Genomic DNA, 21,155 nt, shown 5'->3' with positions numbered 1-21,155 from the left:
GAGTCATCTTTCAAGCCCTGGTTGATAATCGGCCAACCTTGTTGAACAACATTGTCTTCGAAGGTGCGCTCAGTAACATACCAGGGTTGAAATCCCACGTCTTGAATACCTTAAGACAGAATGCTTCTATTTCCAGCGAAGTTCGGGGAATCAAATCCCTTGGTTCTTGGCAAGGTGCTTCTATATATTGTTCCACATCGATTCTACAGCGACCTAGGAGTACAAGAAAACTCCAGGAGATTACTAAAGACATGATTCAGGAAGCTTCAGTGCCACAAAATGGAGGCATATTACTTGATAAATTACCAGATTCCACAAACTACTACAAACATATTCTATAATAACTTCATTCAATGGAAGCAAGATTCTACTTGGTGAACAAGTTCTCGAAATCTTCAAGATCTGAAATAGGATTTTCAATTAATGATCGCTGGAAATACTTCGCCCAAGGGTATTTGTTGAAATACCGCTCAAAAGCTGCTTCTTCTTCTTCTTTGAACCAAGAGCGAACTTTATACCACCATGATTCTTCTTCGATTCTGCTTCTGTCTGAGCTTTGGCTTCTATGGTCATTTTCAGTTTCGGCTTCCATTGAGGCGACAATCTCTTCATTAAGAATGTTTAGCAATGCATTCTCATCATTTAACTCTTCTGGATCGTAATCAATAACATTGCATAAAGGGCCAAAAACTTTCATGCTTTTAGCATTGTGATTAATAGCAGACAAATCCAACATAGCATTGTATGGTAAAAGTGGCTTTGTGGTGGGTTCAATGATGACCTCAACTGGAGAATTCATATCAGGTATTAACCCATTGGTGAGTATGGGAAACATTGTGGGCTTGTCTTCCGTGCCAATACTGTCAAAACACTCTTGAACCGGAGAAGTTTCATAAAATATATCATCTTCATCAGTAGTCAAAATCCTCGCTGTGGTACTACCCTTTGTTCCAAGGATCACATCACATACTTCTTCTTTGTGCAACTTGATTTTTCCCCTGTCACTATAAAGTGTAGAGTTTCCTATGCTGCCTGAAGTGATACCTCGAAAATACTTGGATTTATTTAACTCAATAGCTTCTTTAGTAGAGACCAGAGCTGCCACGTTTTCAAAGTGGCCATTCCGGTTGCGAAAGAATCTAAGTGATCCAGGTGGACCTTGAACCATTTTGGCAAAGTCTGCACTTGAATAAGATGGCAATTCGTGTTCATTTTCGGCGTTCACCATGATCAGACTTTAATATTGAGTTTGTGGATTATTCGCAACTAAATTTTGCTAGACGTAAATCCACCAAGAAAAGAAAGCAAGTTGTGCTAATTTATTATGAGAAGCATTCAATGAATTGCACTAGTAATCTTCATTGATCTGTAGTCATTAATCGTCTATTCGTGAACTTACTATGGATTCACTTATTCGTTTTCATCAAAGTTCCCACATACTCTTGTAAATATTGGTTATCATTCTCAGATTTTTCACAAAGCATCTTTATATCCCTCACATTACCTACTAGATGTGATATGGACGCTTTGAGTTGAAGTATTTCTTGTATCATTTCATCTTTTGACAGTTGATGATTCTTCGAAGAATCCTTCTGAGAATCTGCCTGAAAATCGGTATTCAAGGGTCCAAATTCCGTCTTCAGATTAGAATTATTAGCATGATTCGTTTCTATGGATTTAGCTGCAACTACCTTCTCGTTTAAATGGGCTTCATTAGCTAAACTCAAGGGATTGGCTTCTGTCATAGTATATTTTAGTCTTCAAAATAGTCACGAAAAACGCGCGAACTAGTCAGTGCAAACTCTGAATAACCTATCAACACACAAGCTCCGGTGGGACCCGATTCCAATTGTGAAAGTAATTTAACATTTAGCACCAACCATGTCGTGGTCAGGGTTTAAGAAAGCCGTGAATAGGGCCGGTATGTCAGTGACTGTCAAGAGTGTGGATAAAACCATTGATAAAGATTTTGATGTAGAAGAAAGAAGGTACAAGACTTTGAAGACTGCTGGTCAAAATTTACAAAAAGCAAGTAAGGGATACTTGGATTCATTGAGAGCCGTCACTGCAGCACAAGTTAATATTGCTGAAATTGTCAACAACTTGTATGAAGAAAGCAAACAAGGAGCCTCTAGCCAGTACGCTAGTGTGGGAACATATTACCTTCAATGTGTCAGGGAATTTGATGAAGAGACAGTTAAACAAGTTGATGGTCCATTCAGAGAGACTATCTTGGATCCCATAACCAAATTTGCCAATTACTTCAATGAGATTGACGAAGCTATCAAGAAGAGATCTCATAAAAAAGTTGACTATGATCAGTGCAAATCCAAGGTTAGAAGATTAATTGACAAACCCGCTAAGGATGCTGCTAAACTCCCAAGAGCTGAAAAGGAATTAGCCATGGCTAAAGATATTTTTGATGATTTAAATGAACAGTTAAAACAAGAATTACCTCAACTTATAAGTCTTAGAGTTCCTTTTTATGATCCTTCATTTGAGAGTTTGGTCAAAATCCAGTTGAAATTTTGTACCGAAGGATATTCTAGAATTGCACAAATCCAGCAGTACTTAGACGAACAGTCACGTGATGAGTATTCTAACGGTTTGTTGGATGGCAAAATTGATGATTTATTAAATCAAATGAACAGCTTGAATATAACTTCTTTAGGGCAAAAGTAATCTAGTTCATTTTATAATTTTGTAGTGTATGGCAAATAGATAATCAAAAATGTATGTTTTTCCCGCTGTCTGAGACACCAAGGAGATTGGGTCGCATGTAGAGCGGATGTGTACCACCAAAATTTTAACTCACTCTAGTCTAGATTATGCTCGAACAATCTAATGAGGAAATCTTTTTGTTATATTCCTTCACCTTCGTAATTTTTTTAACTTCTTCCAAAGACCCTTGTTGATTCAAACATATTTAACTCAATCATAGGTATCGTGGGTTGCTCACTAGGAGAAAGATACATCAAGTAGTTGTCGTTTAGCATGGTGTCCATGAATCCGAGGGAAAATATTGTGAACCAACACTTAACCAAAGTGATTAAACTTTTGATAAAGTACCCTAAAATATTGGTATTAGTGCCTATATTTTTGGTCTTTACATTTGGTTACAGTGTTGTATACCACTTTACTATCCTTCAGGTGAATACGTGGCTACGAAATGAATATTTTTCACATTCCCTGGTCAAAAACTCCCCTACCAACATTATGGGTTATAATCATACTGTGGAATTCAATTACAATTACAAGCACATAGAAGGACTTATAGCCTCAGATTTGTCAGGGTCGTATCTCACAAAGGTGACTTTCCATAACGATAATGCCCTCACTTACGATTTTCTTCATGAGGTGAACAACAAAATAATCAATCTCATTGAATCGAGCTCTGGTTCCGTTACCATTTTATCTCCAATATTGGATTGGAAGCTTGATATTTCATCTAGATTTTCCAATGATTACCTTGTTACAAAAGTCAACTACAATTCCAACTATCACTTAAATTTAGTTTATCTCGATGGGATCGAGTTTGTTAACTATATGATAATAGGAGCGGACACCTTAAACGTGTATTTGATTCACGATTCCAGGTTGATAATTGATCTGCAGTGGGTACAGTATTCAATAGACAATCCAGTCAGGATTAAAGATTTTTTGAAGTATTATCTCCTTATAAATGGATATGGATATGGAGTTTATTTCACTTTGGGGTTGAGATTTTGGATCATTGTTTTCACCATATATTTCTTGACATATTTATACTTATCCATATCCAATTTGCACAAAATTAAATCCAACTTTGGGATCTTGTGTGGCTGGTTCATGGAAGTAAATGTGAGTGTAACTGCTGCTGTTCAGTTGGTAAAGATCTTTAATGGGTGTGATTTTTGGGAAGATTTATTCCAATCTCCTAGTTTTGTTACAATTGCGTCCGCCTTATTTATTGTGGTTTTTATTAGTTCTCGAAACTTGATAAGGCTTATCATTGACTTGTCGAGTTGTGACGACTATTGTAATATGGACTCAAGGTATTTACAAACGAGATTATACAAATTTTTCATTGGGCTTGAAAATAACACAGAAGCTAGTTACCAAAAACTTGACATGTTGAACAGCTTGCTTCGAAACCTCCATCTTGAATCAAAATTCAATTTGATTTTGCCAAGAATTACCAAGATTTTATCACTTGACATACTCACCTTGAAAGCAGTTGAATATCTGAGCTTGCTCTTTATGAGGTACTATTTTGGTGGTGCATTCTTGGACTCTTTAAATTCAAAGATTGGTGCATTATTTGCCGTTATATTCTGGTCCTTGATCATTGACCACATTCTTCAACTAACCTATTTAATAGGACTAATTATAGTTGATAATTACAGAACAGATATAACGAAAATTCTTGACAATGGACAATCAAACACCGAATTGAATTCGTTCAGTTCGCTTCTTCTCAAGGGCAAGCCTCCCAGAAACTCAATTCTTTACAAACTTGGTACCACTTTAACTTTTGTACGGTATCCAACCACTCTCAAATCATGGTTGATGGTACTTCCACCTTTGGAGGTTTGGAATTTATTTATGGTATTGACGTACTGGGCTCTTTATATTCCTTACAGTTTGTTCCATGATTCTAACATTTTAAGTCAGAAGAGTACAAGACGTTTGAGTTTTGACATATTCTACTTTTTGGAATACTGTGCATTCACAGTGTTATTGATGTCCGTTTCTGTTATAGTATTCAGATTGTCTACTTTTAAAATTGTGGGAACAGATTCGAAGATTGAATTGAATGATAACAAGTCCTTCAAGTCTATCGATCTTCCCGAAACCCATTACTTGGATGTCATTAAACTCAAGTCAAATAATTCATCTTTCTTGATATCCATTGGCTTAGATCATAAAGTGTTTGTTTGGTCTCCTTTAAGCTTATCCAAGCCGATTGATATCTGCTCCACTATAGGTTTGGATGATAAGGAGCTTGAATTCTGGCCAATAAACTATGCCAATATAAGTACCGGAGGGGAATTCATCATTTTAATGAACTTCAAGTATAAGCTTATCAGGTGTTACTCCAGATCTCTATTAAAGTTCCATTGGACATCGTCTCTCGAGATCGATTTCACAAAAGACAAAATTCTCGAATCATTCTTTAGGGAAAGAACTGCCCCGGCGTTTCTTCAACTCAAAAAGATGAAAAAGCCCAGGAGAGATAGTATAATATCTATGAATGGTAACTATCCCAGATTGGAAAAATCTTCTGTTCAATATGATTTTGTGATGGTTCTTGAATCAGGGAGTATTTTAACGGCCTCCTGTGAAAGTGGAACTATTAAGGTAACCTCAGATATATTGGATTCGTTGTATGACACAGAAGACATTCCAGTCAAATTGAAATTGGCTAAAAAGATCATAACACCTAGAGTAAATGACAGAATTGTACATCAACTAACAAATGGAGATTTAGTTGTCTCAGTGGCCGTTAACAACAAGTGGAAATTTTTGAAACTTGACACATCAGACAACAAATACAACAAACAGGTGGTTTCAATGGACACACCTATGTCCAGGAACTCTTCTTCTATTGGACCTATGGCTTACAATAATTACAACTTTGAGAGTATAAACGTTAATAACAAAGCTTCAGCACCTGAAGCTCTAAAAGATTCCTTCAACTCATTGGTGGAGATTAATAAGACCATTATTGTAACTTTGGACTTTGTTGGTATGATAATCAGAGTAAACAACTTAGTTGCAGAACTCATTGATGTTCAGACAGGTATCATTCTTCATAAGATTAACGTTGCCCACTTTAAACCTCTGAGCTTCAAAGTATCACACCTGGAACCGACACATTGCAGATTTTGTGGGTGCGCATCTATACTGTCATTAACAGTTGTTTATGAAGATTTCAGTTCCGATACTTTGATAATTCATACGTTTAAAGTCGCCAATAGATCAAAAACAAACATATGTTTAAGAGTGGAAAGAGACCCCAGGGAAATTAGATGTGCTGGGTTCGATGATGTCTACGAAGAACAATATTGGTACGAAGAGATTGGTGCTTGGCAGTTAACAGACATAAACATGGTCATTGGTGTCAAAAATAGTAGTGAAAAGAGTGTACTGTATCAAGATGGTAACGATGACATTTTTGAGAGTGGATACCTTAAGAAAGTTGATATGCGGGGGGGTAGCAAACTCAGAAGCTTGAAGCTGAAAATCAAGACCCCTAAGGAGAATGAAGTGCAAACAAATAATTGGACTGGGTTCATCATCACGTTAGGTGACGGAAAGATGGTTGAATATGAGATTCCAAGGTTAAGCAAAGGGTTGGTCTGCAACAATATTGGTTGCATTGAAAAATTTGGTTACAAATCCGTCGCTGTGAGCTTTGGCAATTTGATCAAAATTCTATACTTGGGAAACGACAAGCTTGTTGAGGAAAACCTTTACTTTAATGATTTGAATAAGAGCAAGGCTATCAACAACGAATTGTTATTCATTAACAAAAGACGAAAGAGGTGATAACTGTTTGTAATTATTGATGTGTACTGTACTAATATAACCAATTTATTATAATGACTGGTATTTGATCTTGGGTAATGCTATGGTCTACATTATTTCAAACAGAAAATGATTTCACCCAGGATAGCTCTGGACACTTTTTTAAACACATAATAGCCCGTATTCAATATTGTTTGATGGTTTACGATAAAATCTAGTGCTGTGAAAGAAACTCTCTATGTTCATCAAAGTTTTTCGAGCTCAAAAGAGGCTTTAATTGAACGAAATGGAAGATAGAAAAGACTCAAATGGCTGAAACGAATTGAAGCCTTGTATATAACTCATTCCTCTGAATATAAACTAGGCTCATTGGTTTTGCACCTTGCATTTCCTGGCATCTTTTCATTGGACTGGGGCCTTTAGAATGTTCCTGTCCATCTGCAACGTTTCCCCTCTTATTGGACAAGAATGGACTACATAACCGAATTTCAAGACAATGATTAACCTGGTGAATCATTAATATATCCAATCAATGTTTGCCCTTCATCAATGTAAAACAAGTGAAATGCTTTTTTTTCTGGATAATGTTAAAAATATCATCTGGTCTCCACAAAAACTTCATATGATTGCGACTTCATTTTATTGACGAAACTCGATACTGAAATCTTTGGAGCTTAATAATGAGTGAAACTGACATAATTTACGCCCCATTTCAACCGTCAGACACCCGTTTGCTAACAGGAAGCAATAACAACCAACTTCTAGTTGACAATCCAATTCTATCGTCAATTTTAGCCAAAATATTTCCTTACTTGTTGATAGCTGATAATGCATTGGAGATAATAACATGGACTAATGAAGACCCTTATACCAACTTTTTATTCATCATTATCTACTCTATTGTCATCATGTATTGGAATAGTATAAGTTTGGTTATTCTTCCTATAATCATGGCTCTTGTGTTTTCATATATGATTTGGATAGTGAACTCCACCATTTTTGATATAAAATATAATGAAAAGCCGACAATTGACGAGATCTTACACACTTTGCATAATATTACAGTCAGATTCGAAATGCTTCTAAAGCCCATTAAAAAGCTGGACTTTAAAGCTCATAATTTTATTCAAATGTTTGTCATGACTGTGTTGTTGACACCAGTTCATCTACTCCTCATTAACTACGCCTTATCCCCCAAAAAGTTTTTATGGCTAACTGGTCTTTTTGTGTTAAGTTACCACTCCCCGTGGTCGTATTCTTTAAGAAGGTTGCTATGGAGATCTGTCTATGTGAGAATTCTAGTATTTTATCTAACTGGTTTAGATATAAAGCTAAACATGGAAAGTAAGTCCAAGCCTATCAATTCGAAGTCAATGGAACATGCTTTGAGTGACTTGAAAGTTTTGAACAAGTCTGTTGAGTCTCCTACCAGACTCAAACAAACAATCCTATTTGAAGTCTTGGAGAACGAAAGAAGATGGATTGGAATCGGGTGGTCTAAGCTTCTTTTACCAAGTGAAAGGTCAAATTATTGCTTCCCACATACGTTGATCCAAACAGTAGAATTACTGCAGTTTTCACCTCCAGTTTTCAATGACGACTTGTACAGCTATAGTTGGGAATGGCTTGATCAAAAGTGGTCCATAGATAAAGAGTTTAGTAAGAACAAGAACAACGGCTGGAAGTTTTTTGATAATTCCTGGGAAAATGGTGATTTCATCGATGGATTCTCAAAGTTCACTAGGTCAAGAATGTGGACGAGGAGAGCCGTGTTATGTATTGACAAAAGGACCAAAGTAAATGACAAGTAAGATATTTAGCCTGTATAGCATATTTATGAACGATAAATCAAAATGTGTGTTATTACCGATTCTTATCTCATCGCGAATATTCAAAGTATTTTTTGGTAAAGACTGTGAAGTTGACTATACCAATGAAGGACCCAAGTAAAGGTTCCAGAGTGAACGGAAAGAGTTGGAAAGACGAAAAGGGTGCTTTTAGAGTGAAAAGTCTTGGAGTGACTAAGCAGACTGCATTCACAAAGAGAAATGCTAAAAGACTTCAAGAGGATCAGTATAAGACAAGATTAAAGGATCTTAAACAGGAAAAAGAAGATGCTCAGAAAGCTAGGATAACGGAATTGAAGAGAAGAAGAGAGTTACAAGCTGAAAAGGAAAGATATGAAATGATGGCAACAAAAATGCATAAAAGAAAAGTAGAAAGATTGAAGAGAAAAGAGAAGAGGAACAAGTTGTTAAAAGAACGTTAATTAAACTTCAAACAAAACTATGTAATTTCATTGCTAGTATGAATATATTCTTCAACGATTAAGATTCCCAAGTTATACTAAACACCATGACCTGAAGAAGAAACTTCTTTGATTGCCAGCATATTGTGGTGGGCTTCGGGTTACAAACTACACTCCAATTATTATCTCTTATTTTGTACTAGCAATGGTATACAGATCTACAGAACCCTCTCTCATTCTCTTGAATCACAAAGAAAACTACTTCGCTTCTCTTCTATACACTGTAATTACATTGAAAAAAATGGGTACTCCCGAAAATCGATCTTGCAAAACTCATCACACAAGATTTGTCCACTGATATAGCTTAAAAATGTTCCCATTGTATGTAATAGACGAATCAAGTGTCAATATGACGGAAATTACACTTAGTTTTCTGCAGTTGCAACGTTGAGCTTCTACCTGCTTTATCGCTACTAGTGTACATAGAATTGTTTAGACTGTGTTCCAGGCTCCTGTAGTATCAAGTGACATAATTATTGTATACTGAATGCCTATAGCACCAGGCTATTTGGGGTTGCGATTAAAAAGGGATAGAGTTGACTGTTCAGAAGATAACAATTTAGAATTAGTACATAACAAAAAGTTGATTTTTATCGCAAACCAAATATTTCATCAAATTACCCGGACAAATAATGTTAGTATAAAAGGAAGCAGATTCCCCCTCGAAATTTTGTTTTCTGGAAAAAGGCACCTTCCTAAACGGGTAATAAGATTTGTACAAATCCTATTCAATCTATCTTAAAATCTTAGGATTTTTGTGTAACTACTAGAATAAATAGATAGTTCGTCACCCATTAACATCCTAGTGTATTCATTAACTTACGTACACAGTTGCATCTGGGATACATTAACTTGTTATCTCAACTACTATACTTCTTAAAGTCAGACATATCTTAACATGGATTCATTAAAGCTTCCTGTCACACCCGCTAAAGCCAAAGCATTCACAGGACCCGATTCCTTGTCGTATCCCCTGGGTATAAGTGGGCAACAACAAACCGGACTCACCAAGAAGGAAGAAACAGATGGAATAATAGAACCTAAAACTGAAAGTGAAGATGGTTCAGCCTTGGGTATAGTACCAACGTTACAGAATATAGTTGCTACTGTCAACTTGGATTGCAAATTGGACTTGAAGACAATTGCATTGCATGCAAGAAATGCAGAATACAATCCAAAGCGTTTTGCTGCTGTCATTATGAGAATTAGAGAGCCAAAAACGACGGCATTAATTTTTGCTTCTGGTAAAATGGTCGTCACTGGTGCTAAATCTGAAAACGACTCAAAATTGGCTTCAAGGAAGTATGCTAGAATCATCCAAAAGTTGGGTTTCAATGCTAAGTTTACTGACTTCAAGATTCAAAATATAGTTGGTTCTTGTGACGTCAAATTCCCCATTAGATTAGAAGGTTTAGCATTCAGCCATGGTACCTTCTCGTCTTATGAACCGGAATTGTTCCCTGGTTTGATTTACCGGATGGTTAAGCCTAAGATTGTTTTGTTGATTTTCGTCTCAGGAAAAATTGTGTTAACTGGAGCTAAGCAAAGAGAAGAAATTTATGCTGCTTTCGAAGCCATTTATCCTGTTTTGAGTGAATTCAGAAAATCTTGAACAACCAGGGACTTGTATAATTATATTATGTACTTATAGCATCGAGATAAAAAGTGTGGGTTATGAAATAATAATGTAGGTGTTTTTCATTTCAGACTGTTCAACCACTTGAAATACGTACATCTGCCTTCTTCTTGGATACCAACAGCGTTCCTGGGACAACACCAGAATTTCCTACCTTTTGTTTTAGGATTGGTCAAACTAGTTTTCAATTGACATGTCTGGTCATGATGACACTTTGGAGGGTCTCCAAAAACAGTCGCTAAATTCAAGGTTGCTCTCCGTTGTGAACTCATTTGTAGTATTGCGTTTACATTGGACAGCGAGTCTATTATATTTTTCTCATTGAGTTCTTGATTTGCTCTCGCTGTACCGAAATAAGTCTGTATAGACCTTTGTTCTGGTTTTCTTTCAGTTTTCCGACTTTGGTAAGTGATCTTTGTGGCTTTTGAATCACCGACTTCATTTTCCTTTGTGTCCTCAATTTCATGAGCCTTCCTCTTGTTCACTGCTTTGAACATAGATGATATATCATGATGTTTGATAATCTTATAGAATGCCTTAGCTTCAAAGCTCAACTTGGCCTGCCTCATTTTCTTAAGGTTAACATTGTCATCTAATAGAAAATCAGTGAATATAGGGCAATGGTCAGAACCCATCAAGAAGGGCCAGTGGGAAGATTTTGATATTCTGTTCTTCCAAGCCTCCGTTGTCAAAATGAGATCAATCCGCGATCCAAAATTAGTCTGCCTTGATCCATTAAGGGTGTTCCAGCAAGTATAAATTTCCATGGTTCGTCCTCGAAATACTCTCGTAGTGTCATAAAGAAATCGCTCTGATCCTGTTATTTCGGGAACATTCAAAGGACTGAAAACAAACTTGCTCAAATGCATTCTAGAGAACCTCTCTCTCTTGAACTTAACACATTCCTTATGGTTAGTCTTTTCAAAAGCTTCTCCATCGTTGGAATATTTTATCAACTTTTTGTTTAATCTCTCATTAATCCCATCTGCCTGATCTATGAGGTCCAAACTGATATTTATATCGCCTAACACCATTATCTGCTTTCCAAGTTTAATCAAGTTCTGACAGCGCTTGATCAAGAGTTCCATGAATTTGTTTTTCAACCTTTCCCCTTCTTCAGTTTGCATAGAATTCGCCGGACAATAAAGCGAAAATATAACCAAACCACTGGCTAGTTCAACCACGACTGCCCTCCCTTCTCTATCTATTTGTAATGCGAGCTCCTCATCGAACTCTTCATAATTCTCGTTCGTCACATACCCCCCAATTGCTTCGTTGTCGTCTAAGTCCAAAAACTTTGTATGATGTCCGGTATCATTGTTTATTCTCAAATATCCTGTAATTCCTTCTTCCGCCTTAACTACATTCAAATTGTATTTTACTTTGTCATCTTCGCTCTCTTCTGGGATTCGTACAAATAAACCCACGCCGCTATACCCCTTTTTCAACTTTGGCAACGAAATAAACGATTTGTATTTCCGCAAATTGCAAAGATTGGTTGATGATAAATTTCCACTGCTGAGTTTCAACTCTTGCAAAGAAATGATATCTCCCTTCAAAGACTGAAAAATTTTGTCAAAGTTATTATTAAGCTTGTTCCAAGGAAAGTAATTACCCAAAGTCTTGACCCCATTTATATTGAACAGAACGAATCTAATGCTTTCTTCTTGTTTATCATCCAATCGATCTAGGGGGTATATTTCCTTTGTGTGACTTGTGCCAGAAGACATCATAGGAGTTCTTGATGCTTAATAATTCATAAATTTTCAAATTTAGCCTTGATTGTAGGGAAAAATTGGTCCCCACCACTTGAAGTCCTTGACGTGTGGGATTAATTATTCTTAGCCTCTGTAATATAATATGAATACGGTGCTTATTGTAGAAATCTAGAACAAGAACTGGTACACTCAGCAAACGCGCTTATTTACGCGCGCGTTCCTCCTTGTAGGGCCGACATAACAAAAAAAAATAATTTAAATTACTTGTAAGCTATCCTTTTCCATCCTTACCTAGAAGTGCTGTGGTAAACTTTCCTTATCAGTTTTACAGATTTCGTTTTCATCTTTTGTTTAAAGACACTTTCAATTATTGCTATCTTTTGGTTTTCTTTAGTACTTGAATTTCAAAATGATTGACTCTGAGGCGATAATGAAAAGTGCACCTTTTCAGGGTGATTCAAGCTACAATCTTTCAAACACTACACCAGAGTTATTGAAATTCCAACTCCAGGAAGAGCACAAGTCAAAGCTTGCACAACTTGAAAATGATGACTCTACTCACCAATATACCTACAACGAAGACTATATTAATTCTTCTTTCAACAATCACTTGCAAACGAAATTAGATGAGGGTGACATTTTGATTGAAGAGATTCCCAGTTTAGTATCCACTCCTGGAAGTGACTCGGATGCTTCAGAAGCTCTGATTGACTCAAGTAGGAAATTAAATTATCTCAACTTGAAGGTTTTAATTGAAAACTCCGTCTTTGAAATCAATAAACTTGGTACAAAGCTGTTGATATCTTTGAACTCAGTTAAGAAGCTCAAACAGGTTTTGGAAGAGAAGACAGAGTTGAAAAAGTTCTACTTGTCTAAATTAGCAGTATCCCAACAGTTCATTGCAAATGTGGTTGACGAGGATGTTGATTCTTCCATTTTATTTAAGATTGTCAAGACCAACAATTTGCTAAACACAAAGCTAATTGAATTAAGTGAAGAAATTGGGGAATTATCTTTGAGATTGAGCAATCATAATTTATCTTGTCTCTTGTTGGGTTATATTGAAGATATCAAAATATCCAACAACATGAACTTAAATTCTGGGAATACAAGTGCAAACTACAAATTAATTTTTGATAAACTTATAGGCTACGTTGCATCCCTCTCTGTTCAGAAGAATATTAATCTTCCTCCCCCGAATGATGAGAATGATTCTGCCGAAGAAAAGTTCAACTGGCTAAAGAAATGTGTGGATACATTGATTTCTTCACCAGTTTCCTCTACTCAATTTGGACATTCATTGACCAATTTGACGGTCCCTACTGCATCTTCCTCAAGAGAAAATAGTCCCAGAGCTTTTGGTAACGATGTAACAGATATGAACAACACATCTATCTTGAACGAGTCTTCAATATTTTCCATCAACCCGTCGAATACTCCTGATCAAAAGATACTTAGCGATTACAAAACTGCTTTAAATGACTTGAGGTTCAGTCATCAGTACTTGATAAAAGAATTCGAGTATTCAAGAGAAAACTCGTTGAAGATTATTCAAGACTACCGTAAAAGAGTTTCTGCCTTGGAAAAAGAACTTCAAACGCAAAAGGGACATGATTCCCCAACTTCCACTGATGATAATAGTTTCTCTATTGCCGTGGCCAAGGACCAAGAAATTGCCAAATTAAAAAAACAATTGAATCTTTTGAAAATAGACAAATTGGGTGCACAAAATGAAGATGGTGAAGACGATGAGAGAATCAAGAGCATGAGCAATGGTATTTTGCGAAAGGAATTCAAAAAGATGGTAAATGACATTCAGGATCAATATGAAATAGAGTTGAACCAAGAAAGGATATTGAGACAGAACCTTCAAAACGAGTTATCTCAGTTAAAGAACTGATTAAGGACATTATTGTATACTGTGTACTTTTTTTGTATATTAGACATGTTTGTGTTTCTCAAGTTGGTTATGGTGTTTAAATAAACTGAAAGTGAGATACAGACGCTCTCAGATGGATGCATTTGCTTTAATTGAAATGCTACTTTCGAAAATTGATTCAACTCCCAACTACACAATTGATAGGCCAAAAAGTTGACCTATGCTTGTAATTTATCAAGATATTCACGAACAAGCATCAAAAATAAGAAAATCTCTAACAATTTCTGATTATTCCTAGTGCGTTCTTTTGACCGAGTTGCTCATCTATAATGTTATTCTACAAATACGCGCTGCAATTAAATTCTGTGTTTAGTAATGAAACTGAAATATGAAAAATCCTCTTACATGCTTTTCAGCAAAGAGGATCCTGGGGTAATGCGATTGCTTATGATGTCTGATAAGTTCTATAAAACTTCCAAAAGTATTATACTGGATACGAATACCTTAGAAGGCACCCAGAAATATTTTAAACTTATAAGGTTGAGCATGAAATGCCTACGAATCATGCTAATTCGGTATGAACACAAGTTGCATCCACAACTAAAATGTCACATATTTCACAGGTTAGCTACATTGTACTTTCAGGAGACTCAAGATTATGAAAGAGCAGAATTTTATTGCAGTAAGTGCATCAGTTTAGCCTCTAGAAACTCAATCCAGAAGTATCGTCTCCTTGGTATGCTTTCTCACATAGAAGTCCTTTCCAAAGTCAAGCCAGAGTACTCGAGGCGTCAATTGGCAAATTATGAAGCTATTTGGGAGGAACATCCCACAGAGGTGTCTCTTTTGTATATACTAAGACACCGACTTTTTAATGATCTTGGAAACCAATGTGTTTCTAAGGCATACAAAAACAGTATTAACAAATGCATTGAACCGTTGAAAACATATATTTGTCTCTTGAGTTCTCAATGTTCACTCATTACAGGTCATTTGAAGGAATTTGCTATATTCCTAGGTCTAGTAGACCCTGGTAAATTTGAGGAAAAGGGAATACCAGTACAAATGCGTTTAATGTACTACCTACTCAATTTACTCGGATTTCTTCTCAAAGGACAAATGATCGAGCTTAAAGGGTGTGCAAAGTCGATTGAAGGCATAATCCAAAAGGAAAGGGAGGCTCAATGGAAAACATGGACTTCACAGGGCCAAATCAGTATTACAATCAATATTTCTCAATCTAATGAATCTATTGCCTTCCAGTTGTACTGGCTTAACAATATGGAGTTTGTCTCGCTTTACAGGTTGGTTACAGGAGTTGGACTCATTAGTCAGGGCCTTGCTGCTGCGGCATTAGCCCCTTTAAAGTCTGGCCTTCGTGCTATGTCTAGTCTAATGAATGGGCCCGAGTTTAATGCCGTACCATTTTGTGGGTCTCTTGGCCAGTTGAACAACCATCTAGTAACCAGTGGGAGGATAATTTTCAATTTCCTATTCTACATTGAATGGATTAAATCCCTAAATCAGATCAACTGTGACATATGTGGTATCATAGAAGACAGCGATGGCCTAGTTTCCAAACTTAATGAGCGATATTTGACTAATTGTGATAATTTCACTGTGGCACATATCTATCAAAGGAAAGATCAATATCTTAAAACTTTAATCAAACTCAAAAGTCACAACTTGAACGATTCGGTGAAATGTTTCAGTCAATTATTGACACAAACGTCTTTGCCCGTCGATATCAAGGTATTTTCAATAATTCAAAATATTAATGCCTTGCTTGAAGTAAGGGATTCGTTAAGCCATGATGATGATCTGTATGGCCATACCATGGTGACAATACAAAACCTCAAAAATATGCTCAATGATTTCATGAACTCAAAAGAAAAATATGAACATGGTTCGTTCTTACAAGCCAACGCAGAGGTTGTTGATATGATTCTTGTTATTTCTTTAGTCGCTGAGCCAACTTCGACCAAAAACCACCATAAAATATTTGGCGTCCTAAAGAATTTAAACCAAGACGAGATTTGTACACCGTTCTTGAAAATATTGACCAGTTTGATATGTAGTTTCAATGAGAGCTCTTTGGTCACTGCTGATGAAAGGCTACAGGATTGCTTCAAGGCTTCAAAGAGACTTGGCAAATCATACAATGATAATGTCCTTCGAGTGGCGATTTCAAAAGGTGAAATGTATCTTTTGGAAAAAAAAGGAGCACCAGCTGCTGAAATTGAAGAGATCAAATTCAGAATCATGGAAATCGAAAAGACACAATCAAACAAAACTCAACGTAATAGATCTTGATCTTTTATTCCTTTATAAATTATACACAAAATAGAACTGAGTTCTAATAATATAAAATGCTTAATTATTCCTTTTTAGACTTTTTCTTCTTTGGTGATTCCTCATCTTCAGCCTTACGCTTCTTTTCCTTCTTTTCCTTCTTTTCTTTCTTGTCTTTCTTCTCCTTCTTTTCCTTCTTGTCTTTCTTCTCCTTCTTTTCGTTGGTGTCTTCTTCGATAACTTCGGTGGATTTCTTTGGCAATTGAACTTCTGGAACCTCTAACTTGGAAGCTGGGACAGGGGGTGCTGGTTCATCATCATGGTCTTTGTACTCACTCTTCCATGTTTCAGGAGTGTTCTCGTTGGATCTTCCGTATTTGTCTAATTTACCGTCAGCTTTCATTTGCTTTTTCTTCTGAGCAATAGGACCCAATCCCCATCTTCGTGGGTAAGTGTCCCTTTCCATAATGCATCTCTTGACTTTGGCAACGACCCCATGGTCACAAGATTGTAAGTCAACGGATGTCATCTGGGCAATTCCAATGGCAATCGCTTCACCCTTAGTAGTCATCAAAACCACTTCATCATAAATTTCGATACCTTCTTCATAACGCAATAAACCTGGGATCATTAATTTAGCTCCATAACAAACGGCATTCACCGCGGAGTCCTTGACAACAATTCTCTTGTAACCAACTAACAAAGTCTCCAAAGGTTGAATTATCTTTCTTAAGTACGATTCATCTCTGGTATTGTCATAAACATATTGAGCGTCTAAAACATCGTGTAAAGTAACAAGGTTATCATTTTCGTCCATAGCACCAGAACGAACTCTTCTCAATTCCTGCATGTGACCACCAACACCTAACAACATACCCAAATGAACGCACAAGGTTCTCATGTATGTACCAGCTTCACAAGAAGCCCAAAAAACACCCAATCCTCTCTTGTTGTCGAATTCGATTAAGTTAGAATCGTAAATAGTTCTCACTCTTAACTGTCTCTTCACAGCTGAAATCAATGGAGGTCTTTGAAACAAAGCACCAGTTAAGTTCTCTAAAGTCCTTCCCAAGTCCTTCTGATCTTTCAACTCGTCATGTAATCTAACAATACAAACATACTCTTTACCAGCACCTTGTTGAGACTTGACTAATCTAGTAGCTCTATCAATACAAACAATAAGACAACCGGTCACCTTAGGATCCAAAGTACCAGAATGACCAGTCTTCTCTGATCTCAAGATCCTTTTAATCCAGGCAACAACTTCATGGGAAGAAGGGTTGGATGGCTTATCCAAGTTTATAACACCAGATGAAACATAGGACTTGATATCTCTTTTCAAAGGGGAGCATCCCGAAGGGATTGGGGTATAATGACCACTTCTAACCAATAATTTGTCATAGTTCTTCAACAACAATGGCCAACTAGAAGTGTCCTTGCTGGGTTCAACATTCTCTGGCTTGATAACGAAATCCTCTTTAGACATCTTTCAATTCAAGCTAACTTCTAAAAAATTTTCACGAAATCCCAAGATGAGATGAAGAGCTCGCGGAGAGAAAAATAGAATTATATACAGGTTAATACGATAAGTTCAGTGTCGTCTTTAAATATCGTGCACCTGTATAATATGGATATCCCATTCTTATGTCTTCTTTGTGAAAACAAGTCATAACAAACTGTAATAGCCAGAATTATTAGAACTTGCTGCAAAATTTTCAATGAATAATGTTCTTTATCTTTTACATTTAGTTAATAATGAGAAAGATTAACACGTGAATTGTACAAATCGCTTTCAGTAATTCATTAGATTCTATTCACTGTCACTGGTTGTGTAATTATACCAAATGCGACATACGGCTAAGAAGGGTAGGTTATTCATTAAGATCATGTTCTTGCAACCAACAGATCGGCACGTACTTTTGGTCTATAAAAGATGTCCATATAACTAGTTATATGGACATCTTATTTGTAATGTCATGCTTGATCAATTTTAGCCAAAAAATGTCTCTCCCTATGCCTCTTACTGTCTTTACGCAGGTATCAAAGCTTGCATCATCTATTAACTCATTTTCGTTGTCGAAGCTGCCCCCAATCAAAGACATACAATCATTATTAGCTTTAATTTCACTGCTTATCTCATATAACTGATTAGTCAAAACAGAATCCGATATAACAACCTCATCCAAACTCATTTTCTGATCAAAACCAAAATGCACATTCAGGTGATCCTTGATATTATCATCTATTGCTTGCTGTAATCGATTATTCAAATTTTTTATGCTTGTCAATTGGTGAAGAAGGTAAGATAAATGGCTTTCAAGGTTATTCTTATTTGCTAATGCTTGTTGATTCTGATAGCTGAGCTGTTCGCCTAACTTGCTGACCTTGGAAGCTTGACCATTCATCTTATTAACACGATCTTGTGAGTAAGGAGGAAGTTCACACAAGCATCTGTTAATCTTATCGGATAACCTAGTTAAACTATGGCTCTTGCTATCTGGCACTTTCTGACTTCTGTCATCTCTATCCATCAAATCGGTTTCGAGGAGTTCAGTGATTGATTGACTATGGTTCTGCGTTTGTAATCTGAATTGTGTAGATCTATCTGAAAAAGGATATTGTGATGGAACTGATTGGTTTGGCCCCTGATTTTGTCCCTGGTCTGATCTAGATAAATAGCTCGGAGGTGATGGCGACGTGGGATAGACAAATTTTGGCTGGATCCTTGAGGAAATGTTTGTGTCCAATGTTTCTTCTTTTGGAACTCTGTCGGATAACTGTTGTGGTGGTATCGGTAGTGGAGCTTGGTATCTCATAGGAATATTGGAAACATTTCCCGTGTCATTTTTCATAATTCCTGTTGTGTCAGAACGGATTGAAGATGGGAAGTGAGGCGAACGTATTAGTTCAGGGTTATTTCGGCCATTTGTTTGGCTTGAGCTCAGGACAAGAATTTTGGTGCTGGGTGGCTTTGGAGGAAGCTGTGGGGCATCAGGTGAGTTCGATCGATAGATAGGCGGCTCTATGAGGAAGGCATCATTCAATAACCTCACAAGATTTACTAAATTGTAAGTCCGAAGAATGTTGACATCCTCTTGCTTGCATTGATTAAACCATTGGCTCAAAAAAGGGTGATAGAATTTTCCTTGGCTATCTATAAAATTCCCTGGTTTCAAAAATACACCATCAGCATTGTTTGGCACAGCATATACTATAGGAATACCGCCTGATGCTTCGTCTGGAGCGGATGTGGCATTGAAAGGGTAAGACAAAGGGATCCATATTTCTATAGGAATATATCCATTTATCTTTCCAAATAAGTTAATCAATAAATTGGAACTACCGGTTTTCTCTGCCGTATAAACCCTTGTCCTAATTCTAAATCCTGTTTCGAAGTATAACTGTAAGAACTGGATAATGTGGGTATAAGTGGTTTGCTTGTTTTGGTATTGAGGTTGTAATACACTTTGAAGCCAATTAATCAATTGCTGGGGCAATTGTTTGAGCTTTTGATCATCAGCCATTCGAAACGAAAGAACTTTTCAATAGTAATGTACCGCAAGGAATATCTTGATTTTCAATACTTTAAGTTGTCTCTCGAAATTCCTAATAGCTATCGCGCTACGAACAGTATTCAAATGTGGTTCTCGCACGTTTTGGATGATAGTCCAATCATGAAGGGTTAAGTGCTCCATCATTTACTCCAGAGAACAGTATAGCGTTGACTCGTTGTAGGCTCAATCACGTGCTTGGAAGAGCCTGCACTTCTTCACGAATATAATCAGTATGAAGCCTATTTGGTCGTGTGAAGACCGCTGTCGCACCAATACATATTTTTTCTATCGGTTTCAGAAAGTTGATTGTAGGCGAATATTTCATTTTATTCTTTTATTGTTATTCACCAAGGATTTTAGTGAGCATTGGAGATAATGAGTGGGTATGTAACATACTAGATAAGTGATCGATCATAAGCCTGTATCGTTCTTCTGTGTTTTACGGGTCTTTTTTGGAGTTTGAAATACAAAACCCTTAAAGGGGTTCACCGAGAATTTTATACCACAAGGGACTACTCCATAAGAGGAGCATTGGCCATTGAGTTTGAAATCACATTTGAGTATATTCCATGTCTTGGGGAATTCTCGAAGATTTAAAAGACTGTATGGATACTAACATTCTTTTTTAGTTATACAGTATTGGTTGTGTTCATACTTGTTGCCGCAATATGTTCGATATTTTGGGTAACTGCGCCAAAACAAGATAGAACTGTCTGGAGATCTTCAGTGATATTAGGAATTTCGATGATGTTCTTGATGTGGGCATTTACTTATCTAAGCCAATTGCATCCATTAGTTGTGCCAATTAGGTCCGATTTGAGACCTGAAAAGTGAACCATTGAGTTAAAAGATTACTAGTTGTAAAACATACAGACTATAGCTTTCAATAAATGAGTGACATTTCTCTGTCTACCCAAGCAATGTACCAGAGTGTACTGAGAGCTCGACAATAAGAAGTTCACCTTCTTTCTTGAGACTTGTTTCCAATATCTTTTCACTCCTGTATAATTCATCAGCAAGTAGAAGTTTTTGGGGTAGCCTACGATAACATAAATATCAGTATTAGGATCTGATCATCTTTACAGTCCTAAAACTTGAACTAAAAGTCGATATATCCGGGTAATATTCTCTTGCTCGTTTTTTTGTCCACCAGGAAGAAAATTTTTGAGTTTTCAGTTGATGTGCAATAGTTGAGGATCAAGATATGATTTAACAGTGTCTACGTGGTATAATCAGTTTACTTTCGATAGGGTGTAAC

At 36.6% G+C, this 21,155-nt stretch overlaps 11 protein-coding genes across 11 annotated transcripts; 6 read left to right on the top strand and 5 right to left on the bottom strand. All coding sequences in view use genetic code 12, as the record gives it.

The window, feature by feature from the left end:
- Positions 1–367: 367 nt before the first annotated feature.
- Positions 368–1,228, bottom strand: PSN45_001937 (uncharacterized protein; the record flags this gene model as incomplete). The annotated part of the gene is made up of 1 exon (XM_006689460.2): positions 368–1,228. The coding sequence occupies one exon, from the start codon at positions 1,226–1,228 to the stop codon at positions 368–370; it is 861 nt and encodes a 286-aa protein (XP_006689523.1).
- Positions 1,229–1,406: 178 nt separating this feature from the next.
- On the bottom strand, positions 1,407–1,745 carry PSN45_001936 (uncharacterized protein; the record flags this gene model as incomplete). Its single annotated transcript, XM_006689461.2, has 1 exon — positions 1,407–1,745. One exon carries the CDS (start codon positions 1,743–1,745, stop codon positions 1,407–1,409), a length of 339 nt encoding a protein of 112 aa, XP_006689524.2.
- A 136-nt stretch (positions 1,746–1,881) lies between these two features.
- On the top strand, positions 1,882–2,682 carry hob3 (BAR adaptor protein Hob3; the record flags this gene model as incomplete). Its single annotated transcript, XM_006689462.2, has 1 exon — positions 1,882–2,682. The coding sequence occupies one exon, from the start codon at positions 1,882–1,884 to the stop codon at positions 2,680–2,682; it is 801 nt and encodes a 266-aa protein (XP_006689525.1).
- A 534-nt stretch (positions 2,683–3,216) lies between these two features.
- Positions 3,217–6,531, top strand: PSN45_001934 (uncharacterized protein; the record flags this gene model as incomplete). The annotated part of the gene is made up of 1 exon (XM_006689463.2): positions 3,217–6,531. One exon carries the CDS (start codon positions 3,217–3,219, stop codon positions 6,529–6,531), a length of 3,315 nt encoding a protein of 1,104 aa, XP_006689526.2.
- Positions 6,532–7,460: 929 nt separating this feature from the next.
- On the top strand, positions 7,461–8,779 carry PSN45_001933 (uncharacterized protein; the record flags this gene model as incomplete). Its single annotated transcript, XM_006690239.2, has 2 exons — positions 7,461–8,306; positions 8,423–8,779. 2 exons carry the CDS (start codon positions 7,461–7,463, stop codon positions 8,777–8,779), a joined length of 1,203 nt encoding a protein of 400 aa, XP_006690302.2.
- A 937-nt stretch (positions 8,780–9,716) lies between these two features.
- tbp1 (TATA-binding protein (TBP)) lies at positions 9,717–10,430 on the top strand (the record flags this gene model as incomplete). Its single annotated transcript, XM_066157763.1, has 1 exon — positions 9,717–10,430. The coding sequence occupies one exon, from the start codon at positions 9,717–9,719 to the stop codon at positions 10,428–10,430; it is 714 nt and encodes a 237-aa protein (XP_066013860.1).
- A 201-nt stretch (positions 10,431–10,631) lies between these two features.
- Positions 10,632–12,184, bottom strand: APN2 (Class II abasic (AP) endonuclease; the record flags this gene model as incomplete). The annotated part of the gene is made up of 2 exons (XM_066157762.1): positions 10,632–10,651; positions 10,804–12,184. 2 exons carry the CDS (start codon positions 12,182–12,184, stop codon positions 10,632–10,634), a joined length of 1,401 nt encoding a protein of 466 aa, XP_066013859.1.
- Positions 12,185–12,581: 397 nt separating this feature from the next.
- On the top strand, positions 12,582–14,072 carry PEA2 (Ccoiled-coil polarisome protein; the record flags this gene model as incomplete). The annotated part of the gene is made up of 1 exon (XM_006689467.2): positions 12,582–14,072. One exon carries the CDS (start codon positions 12,582–12,584, stop codon positions 14,070–14,072), a length of 1,491 nt encoding a protein of 496 aa, XP_006689530.2.
- Positions 14,073–15,170: 1,098 nt separating this feature from the next.
- On the top strand, positions 15,171–16,364 carry PSN45_001929 (uncharacterized protein; the record flags this gene model as incomplete). Its single annotated transcript, XM_006689468.2, has 1 exon — positions 15,171–16,364. One exon carries the CDS (start codon positions 15,171–15,173, stop codon positions 16,362–16,364), a length of 1,194 nt encoding a protein of 397 aa, XP_006689531.2.
- Positions 16,365–16,428: 64 nt separating this feature from the next.
- Positions 16,429–17,829, bottom strand: CBF5 (centromere/microtubule-binding protein cbf5; the record flags this gene model as incomplete). The annotated part of the gene is made up of 1 exon (XM_006690243.2): positions 16,429–17,829. The coding sequence occupies one exon, from the start codon at positions 17,827–17,829 to the stop codon at positions 16,429–16,431; it is 1,401 nt and encodes a 466-aa protein (XP_006690306.1).
- Positions 17,830–18,292: 463 nt separating this feature from the next.
- STP22 (Suppressor protein stp22 of temperature-sensitive alpha-factor receptor and arginine permease) lies at positions 18,293–19,867 on the bottom strand (the record flags this gene model as incomplete). Its single annotated transcript, XM_066157761.1, has 1 exon — positions 18,293–19,867. The coding sequence occupies one exon, from the start codon at positions 19,865–19,867 to the stop codon at positions 18,293–18,295; it is 1,575 nt and encodes a 524-aa protein (XP_066013858.1).
- Positions 19,868–21,155: the final 1,288 nt, after the last annotated feature.

The sequence above is a fragment of the Yamadazyma tenuis genome, chromosome 2 (assembly GCF_029203305.1).
Source record: "Yamadazyma tenuis chromosome 2, complete sequence".
Lineage (NCBI taxonomy): Eukaryota > Fungi > Ascomycota > Pichiomycetes > Serinales > Debaryomycetaceae > Yamadazyma > Yamadazyma tenuis.
This window is presented reverse-complemented; position numbering and strand designations above follow the sequence as displayed.